General features: G+C 35.5%; 1 protein-coding gene across 1 annotated transcript in view; it reads right to left on the reverse strand.

Moving 5' to 3' along the window:
* The window catches only part of LOC140164923 (GTP-binding protein Rhes-like), an 86,910-nt gene extending 75,447 nt beyond the window's left edge, over window positions 1–11,463 (reverse strand). The window contains exon 1 of the mRNA XM_072188321.1: window positions 9,984–11,463. Coding sequence (XP_072044422.1) covers window positions 9,984–10,257 — 274 coding nt within the window. The 5' untranslated portion in view covers window positions 10,258–11,463. The remainder of the gene's footprint in view (window positions 1–9,983) is intronic.
* Window positions 11,464–11,844: the final 381 nt, after the last annotated feature.

The raw sequence follows: 11,844 nt of genomic DNA on the forward strand, positions 1-11,844 counted from the left end.
AACGCAATTACATTTATAGATATAGCCAGTGCTTTTAAGCACATTAAAACACATCAAAACACATCAAAACACATTAAAATGTGTTTTGATTGTATTACAATTAAAATAATGCAACTTTGCTAGTCAATCAAAATGTTTATACTGTTTCGAAATGCTTTTTGGGATACTATTCATAGAGCCTTACTTTCATTGACACATTCTATGGTGGGATGTTTGTTGTACATGTACATGATGCACACCTTATACATTTCATCCCCATTCCTATACTAGCAATACACTAAAACACCTCCCCCACTCCCCAACCCCAACCCCACATACCCACACATCGTGCTATATGTATAACATACTCGTAATTCAAGATTGGTAATTCGCGGAGCATCGTGTGATAGAATACACACATTTTAATAGCCATTGCTTTGTGACAGGAAAACCATGCTTGTGTACACAGACACGGTTTTTTTGGTTTTGATCAAAACACATTTTCTCTCCAAATTGATTCAGTAACTTCTTTCATCTTTTACGTAGCCTACGCCGAAGCAATTTCATAAATGTATTCACTGAATCATACCTGGTTCATACTCAATTGAGTCCACCTGCCTTTGCATACAATTGAGTGCATTACTGAAGAAATTGAATAACGATTTCAAGTCTAAATTGCTACATAAACTAGTTCACTGTGAGGCAACGCTTGTAATTCTCAACACACTCTTGACCCATATTTGAATAGTATGATGGCTAGCCACACACCTCGGTTTAGACAAATGTAGATCTAATCCTATTATTATGCGTCTGGTATGGATTCACAAAACTGGATCAGATAAGAACAAATTATGGGTACTCGCTTTACAATCACGCGAGATTCGTATGATATGTGTCAACTAATCTCGTAAACTGGACCTTAAACTTTGACAAAATAAAATGTAGACTAATTCAATTTAAAACCAACAGTGTCGACATCCGAAGTGTTTTCCTATCAACAACCAAACCGTGATATCGGACAACAGCAACAGTTAGATACCATTATATAAGACAAGATGGATTGGACATTATAAAATAAGAATGGATGGACATTTTGATCTCCTATGAAGAGTGCTGTTGACCTTGATCTCTGAAGTATAGGTGTCGATATCGGGGACAATGAACGTAATTTACCACTATGTCTTTCTCGTCTGACCCTACCCTTGTCTCTTCTTCCCTTCACCACTGCCATTTCTCTCCCATCTCCTCTACAACATTTTATGCAATTCTGAATAGAAGAAGGGCTATAAAGTTTGGATAAAAGAATATTTCATTCTTGCAATATCGTGTAGCTGTCATCTCAGTTAAAAACACAATATCTGTTTTGCTTATCGTAAGCAGATAATGCATTGGGCTGTTCTATTTAAAATCCACATTACCGAGCAGGTGGGAGTCTGAATTTCAAATAGAATGAACACATTAGACAGCTCCATTTGAATTTCATACACTCTCTGAGAAAGATTCAAGCTGCATCTTCCACAGAGGGAGGGTGAGTTTCAAATAGACTTGGTTAATGGGCTAGTTCCATTTGAAATTCATACTCCCTCTGTGGAAGATAATTCAGGGGTAGTGTGGATTTTAAATGCAATAGCTCATGTTACTTTGGTGCAGACTGATTCAAAATAGTTGCCTCCCAATTAAAAGTGCTGTATTTGCTATACTATTCACCTTCACTAGTGGACGTTTTGGATGAGAAAACGGACATTTTGATGAGAAACGGTCAAAATGGTGAGAATTTAAATGTTCTCATTCTTTTGGATGAGAAACTTCCTGGTGTGTGTGTCAATCATTATTGTCTTATTAAAACTGGTGAGAATTGCTAATCCCCGCTGAGCTCAAAATAAACATTATTATTTTCTCATCCAAAAGAATGAGAAAATTAAATTCTCACCATTTTGGCCGTTTCTCATCAAAATGTCCGTTTTCTCATCCAAAACTTAATCTAGTGCTTATAGATACAACAACTTATGTAAACCGATTAATGCTCTGCGTGCTTGCCATAGGCAACAACATAAAAAGTTCAAGGTTTGAGATATTTTCTCAAAATATCAAGAGCTGTCTTAAGAACCACTGAGCCAATACCAGGCTTGTTTGTACTCATTTTAATGCATTGTTGATGCTGATTCCAAATATGGTCATGACAATTTACAATTCTGAAATTTTTAATTTAAAAAAATTTAAACTTCTTCTGCAGTTGACACCCGGATGTAGAGAGTTATAAAATACCAGTTTTCAAAATAAGAAAGCAGCATCTGTTTTGTTATAAATTAAGAGATACTTCATTTGTATTTGAGATGTCAGATATAGGACATGTAGCCCTTCATATCGGGAAGAAAACAATCTGCTGACACTTATGTCGAAATATGCACCAGAGCAGATGCATCGTGAACTCTACAGTTGGTCATGTGAATGTATCGCATACTAATTTTCAAAATACAAACCATCTCGTCAAAAGGTCAATTGACTTTACTTGTTGCTGTTTGTTTCGTAACCGGTTAACATGTTTTTGAAAAACAAGTCGTATTTTTCTTGCAAGTATTACACTACTCAACAAAATTATAGGATCAAACACCGACAGTCCTGAATTCTCTCTTTCCTGTTCTCATGGTGATAACCAAAGGGTTCTTTGACTTGTTGCCTGATAATTACTGAATGAATTGTCACTCATCTGATTTACAATGTTAACTCTCCACGCGGGTGTCGACTGCAGACGACACGTTTCTTTTTTTTTATTAAAAAATTTCAGAACTGCAAATTTTTATGAACATATTTGGAATCAGCATGAAAAATACATTCAAATGAATACAAACAAGCCTAGTATTTGATTTTGATTTTGATTTAAACTTTTGATCCAAACACAAAGAATTAATTCCTACTTCGGAATTTTCAGATGGTACTCCATCTTTCATCAGCGAGTGAGTGACTGTATCAGGTCGAAATCAGGTCGAATCAAAATCATGATTTATACCAACACAGATGAACTTTCATGAACGTAAGCCTAGTATTTGTTCAGCAATTCTTACGATAGCTTTTGATATTTTGAGAAAATATCTGAAAATTTGGAATATTTATATATGGCCAGCACACTGCGCATTTACTGTTTTTGCAAATACGAATAAATGAGTCTGAGACTTTAAATTTGTTGAATAGTGTACCTTTGGATACAAAAATTTGCTTTCTTTCACAAATATATGAATTATTAAGAACACGTATGCGCTTCTTAACTCAATTAACATAACAAGTAATTACTATTTGCATTACCATTGTATATACAACTACCGTTTTTTGCATTATCTCTTGCACTGGTTGTCCAAAACAAAATGTTGATACTGGTTGATGCATAAAATTGCGTAAACTTGAAGTGCACTAATATATTTGAGAAATCTCCCTTTGCTTTTAAGGTACTGGAAATACTTTGCTTTGATTTTAGTGAATAAGGTTTAATTGCCGATGCAAAAAAAATCATTGGTTGGAGGTCAACTTGCCGGTCAAGTGTTTCTTTTTATTAGAAAAATAATAATTGTAAACAAATTTTGATTAAATTTAGCCTGTCGATGTTGAAGACTCTATCAGTGACCTGTCAAAAGCAAAACTATATTTGATATAGCTTAAAAGTGAAGTGTAAATGATTTTATTAGGTTTTTTTTCATATAAAATTAATATGAAGGAAGATGGCAATAGTATTGAAAATTGCGAAGCTCTATTCAAGAGCGTGTTGGTGCCTCCAACATTTATAAAATAAAAGGATTATGGCTCTCGGTCCTATCACTTGTAGAGTATATGTCAGCACACATATTTGTTGCAAAAATTAGAAAATCTCACTTTTCTATGATAGATAGTACAGTGGATACTACGTTTTTAATGTGTACTGCTCCTAATGTAAAACAAAGAATCTACCGGTAATTAAGAAAGTAGATATTGCGTTTTAAAAGGGCATTTCGTGATCCACAGCCTCATCCCCCCACTTTTCTCAAAAAAAAGTTGAGATTTTTATATCACTGGAAACCTCTGGCTACATAATGTTTATGTACAAAATATTTCTTGCAGCTTAATTCGTTTAGCAAAGATATCGTGAAATTTGAATTTCGTTCTGGTGCACCAGAACGAAATTACAACGCATTGTCTATGGAGCAGTGTAATACACATAATCATGCATAACTCGCGAACGCAAAATCGGAATCAACTGAAATTTTGGGAATAGGTTTTTTTCGTGGATATCTAATGAAAAATGACATAAATAGAGGATGCTAGGATCACGAAATACTCCTTTAAATGGGAGGGCAGATTAATACTTTTAGGTAAAAAAGTCCAAGTTTTGAGACATTTTATCAAAATATCAAGAGCTATCTGAAGAACTACTGAACCAATAATAGGCTTGTTTATACTCATTTTAATGCTTTTTTCATGCTGATTCCAAATATGGTAATGAAAATGTACAACTCTGTAATTATTCAACTTTTAAAGAAAATTTAGGATTTGTCGTCTGCCGGCGATCCGGGCCGGCGACAGGGTTAATGGGCTGTTCCACTTTTTAAAAAAACCCACTGAGAAAGATCTTGGCATTCCATCCAAATGTAACGGTATATATTATTCCAAATCCAAATTCATCATTAAAAGACATTTTCATTCGCAAAAAGTGAAAATGGTGTGGAAATGAAATCTTTCAATATAGCTTTCAATGTAAAAACCCAATACATTTGTTACTCATTCGTAGAAGGTCGACTGACATAAAATCAGTTTTTGCATTATTTCAGATATTGCATTCCCACTAAAAAGGACACGTAGACATTTGATGTCGTAAGCAAATGCTTACGTAATGGCGAATTGGCTAGGGACCACTTATGAGAGACAAACATCCAATATCATTATGATATGCAAGTTGGTTTACGAACGCTTTTCCTATTTCCAAGAACACAATGATTATACATTGACAGCCCGATATTATAAAGATTGGGCGAAGACAGTAACGAATATATAAAATCACATCCGAAGTTTTAAAGGTCCGTAACCCGATCGACAGCATCATCCCCCCAATTTTTTTCATTGTTGATGAGGTTTTGGTATCACATAATAGATACTATTTTTCTCATTACTATCCTGAAATTTGACGCTCCAAGTCGATGTATTTCCGGAGAAATCATGAAACACATCGGTTTTTACAGGTTACCAGTTGTTCGCATTTTACACGACACGGGAGTTTTGGGTAGTCATAGAATGAAATCGGAACAGATTCGGAAGACTTCACCCCAGTACCAATTCGTCCGCAAAAATACATCAAATAGGCCCCCAAATGTCAAACTATAGATGGCGCTATAATGATATAAAACAAAAAACAAAAATAAAGAAATACATAAGAGGCGAAATAAATAAGGAAACATAACCTATCTTGTCAAGCATGATACGAGGAATATGAAAAAAATTATGAGAGCACCTCCCCCCATTAAAAAATTAGTTTAAAAATAAAACAAAACAAAATCATAAATATGTGAAAATGTGCATCATATAGCTAAAAATAAAGAAATAATTAAGCGAAGTAAATACAGCATGGGCTATCTTGTCAAGAATGAGAATGAGTGCAGTGATATGTAATGTTTTTTAAGATTATTCAGTATAAATAGAGGGTATAAAAGTGTACAGGGGCGCGCCGGTTTTCAGTGCCAAGGCGAACACTTCCTGTTTCCACCGGGACATACGCTCGGCCGTTGTTTCAGGATGCCTGACCAGAATGCAATTCACGCGTACCAGTGTATTGGCTTGCTAATATGCTAATTATTCACATTTATGCTGAAATTGTTCCCGTTTTCTCACATAGATGGATAAAGGGGACAATATTTGCCATTGTATGTAAGTTTGAAGAGAATCCATTTCCTAAACCGATAGGGTTCCCCCCCCCCCCCCTTTAACAAGTGGCTCGCACTATTACATGCATCCAAACCAACACACGAGCTCGTGTGAGTGTTCGCACTCCCCAAATCTGCTCGATGTGTAAAAGGCAAGTGTAATATCAATATGGTCTCTCCTGTGTTGAGATTTTCTCACAAAAATAATGCTGATACTAACAAATGGGCACGCATGCATGTACACATTGTGTACAAAGCAAGTCTATTGTAGAAAGCAAGTGTAATAGCAATTTCCTCACAACACGGTTGTTTGATAGTATGTAAAACTATGTCATTTTTAAGAAAAGGTGAATACTGATGGCACTATTTATCTTAAATCGTGTTTTCATCCTTACAAGGGGTAGACACTGGTATAATACAATTAAAACATTAGAAAAACAGTAACAAATAGCAATGAAATGTTCAAAACACTTTTTATCATGAAATGTTAGGAATAATAATATTATATGGCTAAATTAAATTCAAAATATATCTAAATAGCGCCCTCAATCGCAATTGGCATATAAATATACAGTTTATAGAATTACAAATACCACAAAAAAGCAGAAAAAGATGAATAAGTTGAAAAAGAAACGAAAATGTGTGTTAAAAAGAGCTGGAAATATATGTACAAATTATTATGATAGTTGTTGGTATTGTCCAGGTCTAGAATTAAACATTATGTTTTGTTTGTTAGAAGATTTAATAAATGATCATATCAAACAACCGTGCCCTACAAGCACAAAATGGTCACTTACTCTACCACTATGATGTATGCATCAAACAATGTAGATTTGTCCTGTCTCTTAAGGTTGGTCTGAACCCTGGAATTATGAAAACTTTCGGGCCTCATAACTGCTAATTTATTAGTCTAAAGAATATAAAAGTATACATTTTTAGAATGGAAATGACTTGATGAATTCATCTGTGAGGTCCAATTTGGGCCAAAATGCTAATTTTTGGAGAAAATACCAAAAAACGGGGTTTTTTGGCCCACATTTTTCGTGCAACGTAAAAAAAAAATAGTTTGGCCAAATTTTTTTTTTATTAATTTTTAAAAACTAGATAAAAATATCTAGGGACATTTTTTTCATTTTTTTGAATTTTGACCAACTTCACCAAAAATATTTGAAATTTGGGCGAAAATCAGGCTTTTTATGATTTTTAGAAAATTTTGCATTTTTGACCATTTTTGGTGCAAATTTCTCAAAGTTGGTCATATTCAAAAAATAAAAAACGGTCCCTAGATATTTTTATCTAGTTTTTAAAATGAATAAAAAATTTTTGGCCAAACAATTTTTTGTTACGTTACACTGAAAAATTTGGGCCAAAAACCCGTTTTTTTGGATTTTCTCCAAAATGAGCATTTTGGCCCAAATTTGATGAATTCAGCAAGTCATTTCCAGTGTATACTTTTATATTCTTTAGACTAATAATTTAGCAGTTATGAAGCCCGAAAGTTTCCATAATTCCAGGGTTAAGACCACCCTTAATCAATCAAAATCAGTAGGAAGTCGGAAATATTGATTTCTTTTGCTGTCTTTTGTTTTGGAAATACCTCTTTCATATCTTTTAAACTAAATGTTCAGTTTCAATGGGGTTTTCTGCAAAATGTAGCTTTACAAATGTCTTATACAATAATGTGGGAACTGAAAATTGAATATGCCGGACTTCAGATTTTGCTTGATCACACCACAATTATGCTTAAGAAATACATCTATACGAACTCTGTCCCTCACATACATACCACACACACACCCCATACCCTACAATCTCTCACACCACATCCAGACTCTACCCACTCCACCCCCTCCCCATCCCACACACATTTGCTGTGCCAAGGAGTACCGGGTAATAAGAAAAAGTGCCCTGCCGCTGTCGGTTAATCCTTATTTTTGGCAACAATTAATATTCCAACCCGCAAGTTGGTCAGTGTTTGTACATTTGTATATTGTGTTACAATTATTAATATAATCAATGTTGTCGTATTCTATTCGCGCATTCATCTCTCTAAATCTCTTTGATCCCTAGAGGTCCTAAATTGATAATCAGCCATCCTACACCATCCCTGTTCCCGGCCTCGTTCCCATTGATTATAGTGTCATTAGTGTCAATAATGACCAGTACTTTTCTAGTGGTCACACATTGTGATGAAATGTCATTACTTATTCCAATTTGTAACTTCAAACTATAATTAGCGTTACAGAGCACAACACACTGGTAATACATATGGGCGTTTGAAATTGCAAACGGTAGTTTGCTGTAAGTATGGTATAGTTGACTCGCACAGACAAATTCGCAACACTGTGACAATTCGCAATTCAGTGATTTGCTCATCCGGACGATCGTAAAAATCATCAAAATTCAGATTTTGGTACCGCTGTCATTGTCATAGTTGTGCTAATATAGCCTGCGAGTGGTTCAGCCGAAAGCCGTGTATTTAAGACAAAATAAAACATTTTACACGAATCTGTAATTTAGATACTGCCAGAATCTAAATTAGCTACATGTATTTGAATAGGGCTTCAACTTCGTCATTACTGCTGTTTTCTTCGTTTTTGCCAAATTTGTCATTTCAAAAATACCAAATGACAATTTGAATGGCTTCTCCTTCACTTTTAAGCAATTTATAAACAATTTTAATTTTTTCACACTTGCGCTGAGATCACTGAATGGGTCTTTATAGTGAGCATAGAAGTTGTCAATCTAAAACCTCCGTGTGTATCAAGACATGCCTTATACAGCTGAGTGGGAATAAAGCTGTCTAATCCCTCAATGTAGTCTTGACAAAAAGCTAATTCTGTGTATGCTTACACGAAGGAGGAACCATAAAAAGGGCTCAGTACACTTCATAACAACTGAGCATAGCGGCCCAAGGCCACATCTTATTTTCAGTTTTCAACACAGAGCATGGCACCTATAAAAATAATATTATTCACTGAGTTTGGCAATATAGAATTCAGTCCGGGGTAAATATCGTGATTTTTGAAACTAAACAGTTATCTTATTTTTGAGAATAAGCGGGGAGGATTTGACTAATATTCACTCTCCCCATACAGTGTAGCTAAGCTTCGGTTACGCCAAGTAAGATCATCGATTTTACTCTAAAAGGACAACTTGTTGTTAATATAAAGGAGGGGTCATGAATTCATTCAAATGCAGGAATGGACAGTTACGTAGGGAAAGTCGTTTTGGTATTAAGGGGGTTTCCTTCCCAGTATGGTCCTTTATTGGATCAACAGGTCAAATCTGCTTTTTAATTACCCCTGTCCACGCGGGTGTTGACTGCAGACGACAAGTTCTAAATTTTCTTTAAAAGCTGAAAAATTACAGAATTTTCATGACCATATGTGACCGTCCACGGCTATAACTTCCTCCCCCGGTCAATTTTGTTTTATTGCGTATTTAAAAAATAAACATCATAAACTTAAAAATGGTATATCATTTGACTTCAAACGATATCCAGAAGCGGAGTTATGGTTAGTTAGACTTTGCTCCTTCAACAAAATTATAGTTTTTTTCGTTTCTATGTGTGTCTCTTTTTCCACATTGCTGGCAATAAATACCAAACAGTCATAATTGGCGGTCATTTTAAATCATCCCCAAGTCAACGAGGTTTAAGAAGGTTCTCTCATTGTTAATTGTTGGTTATGCATACATATACAAATAACCCACCACTTGAAAAGGATTTAGCAAAAGCAAACAAAGACCAGAGCTATTAAAAGTTCTATAGCCATCTAAGGTAGAAGCTTATTACCCACTTCAATAATAGGATTATTGATTGGTGTTGTGACTATCCAAATAAGACAGATGTCGCGCCAGCTTAAGTGACCGATGAATACGACCTTCGTACACATTTTACACCATAACTTAGAATACAATTTAGGGAATTTACGGCTCGTTTGTGCTGCCGGGTCACATATTTGGAATCAGCATGAAGAATGCATCAAAATGAGTATAAACATGCATAGTATCGGTTCATTGATTCTTGATATTTTGAGAAAATGTCTCAAAACCGGGGACTTTTTATCTTGATGCCTATGAATATCACGCAGAGTATAAACAGAGTGCTTATAGTTCCCTTACCTGTTAATATGGAGAGTTTATGGATTGCAGGGAATGGGTTATTTCCAGACATATCCAGAATATCCAGTTGGTACATCTGTCCTTTGATCTTGTACATCTTACGATGGAAATCCTCAATGGTAGGAGTGTATTGATCGTCAAATTTACCGTTTAAAAATCGCGATACAATGGCAGTTTTACCAACTTTTGGAGAACCTGCAACTACTAGACGATACTGGTTTTGCAACGGTGCTGGAACGATTTCAGAATCTGGGGTTGACGCTTTGGATGCCATTTTTGATTATACTTTATGAACAATATTAATTCTAATGTCTGCGTCCGAACGGCTAAAATGTCTTAAGTGGCTCTTAAAGTGTATGACAGTCTCTATCCAAAGGCTATTCCATCAAAGCACTTTAATCACTGCATACAACTGTCATGAACACAGAGAGTATTATTCATCACAACATACAACGGTGATTAGCCCAAATATTTATATTCATTTGCCATAGTGGCTCGTCACTTACTGACAAAAATCGTGTTTAGTACTGATTTATTATACCTGACGCTCTTCAATTCATTCTATTACGGTGCCTGTATCGGGGTCTATATTTCAACACTAGTTGCAATTAATGAAGTGACAGTAACTATGGTCTCGTAAAATCCATCGGGGTTAAGCGTAAATTCAAACTCGCCACTAGCACTTTCATCAATTTGATTCCTTCTCACTTCACTGTTCAAGTAAAATTTATGTTTCAAAGATAGATATACTCTGCATGACGGTATCATCCACCTACCAAAATCCGCGTATTGCAGAAACAATATGAAGTTGTTTAGGAAACAACTTATTTACGTCCAATAAATCCAGCGCTTGTATTCAACTTTTACGAGCACACCACGTAGATATAAACCCGCCAATCCAACACCTAAGACATATCCAGATCCGGTAAGTGTGAGTGTTTATCTTTTATATGCAAACACCCCTACGGCCAGGAGATGACCAATGACTAATGATGTTACATGCTGAAATGCTCCACCAATCACAAATATATTTCACACTGCAAAAGATCCTGGTTTTGCTTCTGACTTTTGCAAGAACACCGTGTGATTATATAGGATATTGAAGCAACAAATACAAATCCAATACAAGGTTTGATCAATTTTTGTAATATTTGAAGAACACTGCCTTTTGGTATTATTTCCCGCCAAATTATAGACAAAACTTAGAAGCAGACGACAGAATGTAGATATCCGTTCAATCAGAGCTGGCCAATAAAGTACTTGAAATGCGCATCATCATTATCACCACTAGTGCTTATATCCCGTAGGTTTCCATATGATGTCTTTATAATGTGGCGTGTATGAGTGTGTGTGCTCCGGTCCCAGGGTTTTGATTGGTTTAACTAAGAGCTGCAGTATAGAGCCTTCGTCGACTGAGATGCTCGTATCGCCTGTGTCGCTGCAGAGTGTGATGCAAGTACAAGCAGTAGCACAGTAATGAGTAGTGAAAAAGCACGCCTGTCTGTTTTTTGCCAACCCAACTCAGCCACTCAACATCACTGCTAATGACGATTGTCTGCCACGTATGTCTATGCCACCAAAATTGCGAGCTGAATTTATATGCATCATCCGCGAGTGATGAGCGAACACATGTTAGCCACTAAACTGCTTTGTACTTGACGTGAAATATCTAACGATCCATCTTATTTATCATCGGTCAATCGCTCGTCCATAGCGTATTAAGCAGACTTTGATACATACATTTGATCAATGTGAAGGCAACTGGCATCTTTGTCACTTTCATGCATTTACAATGTATTTACAATAATTTGTTTATTCTCAATAAAAACTAATTTGTCAGCACATAAACACTTTTCAAAAT

The sequence above is a fragment of the Amphiura filiformis genome, chromosome 11 (assembly GCF_039555335.1).
Source record: "Amphiura filiformis chromosome 11, Afil_fr2py, whole genome shotgun sequence".
Lineage (NCBI taxonomy): Eukaryota > Metazoa > Echinodermata > Ophiuroidea > Amphilepidida > Amphiuridae > Amphiura > Amphiura filiformis.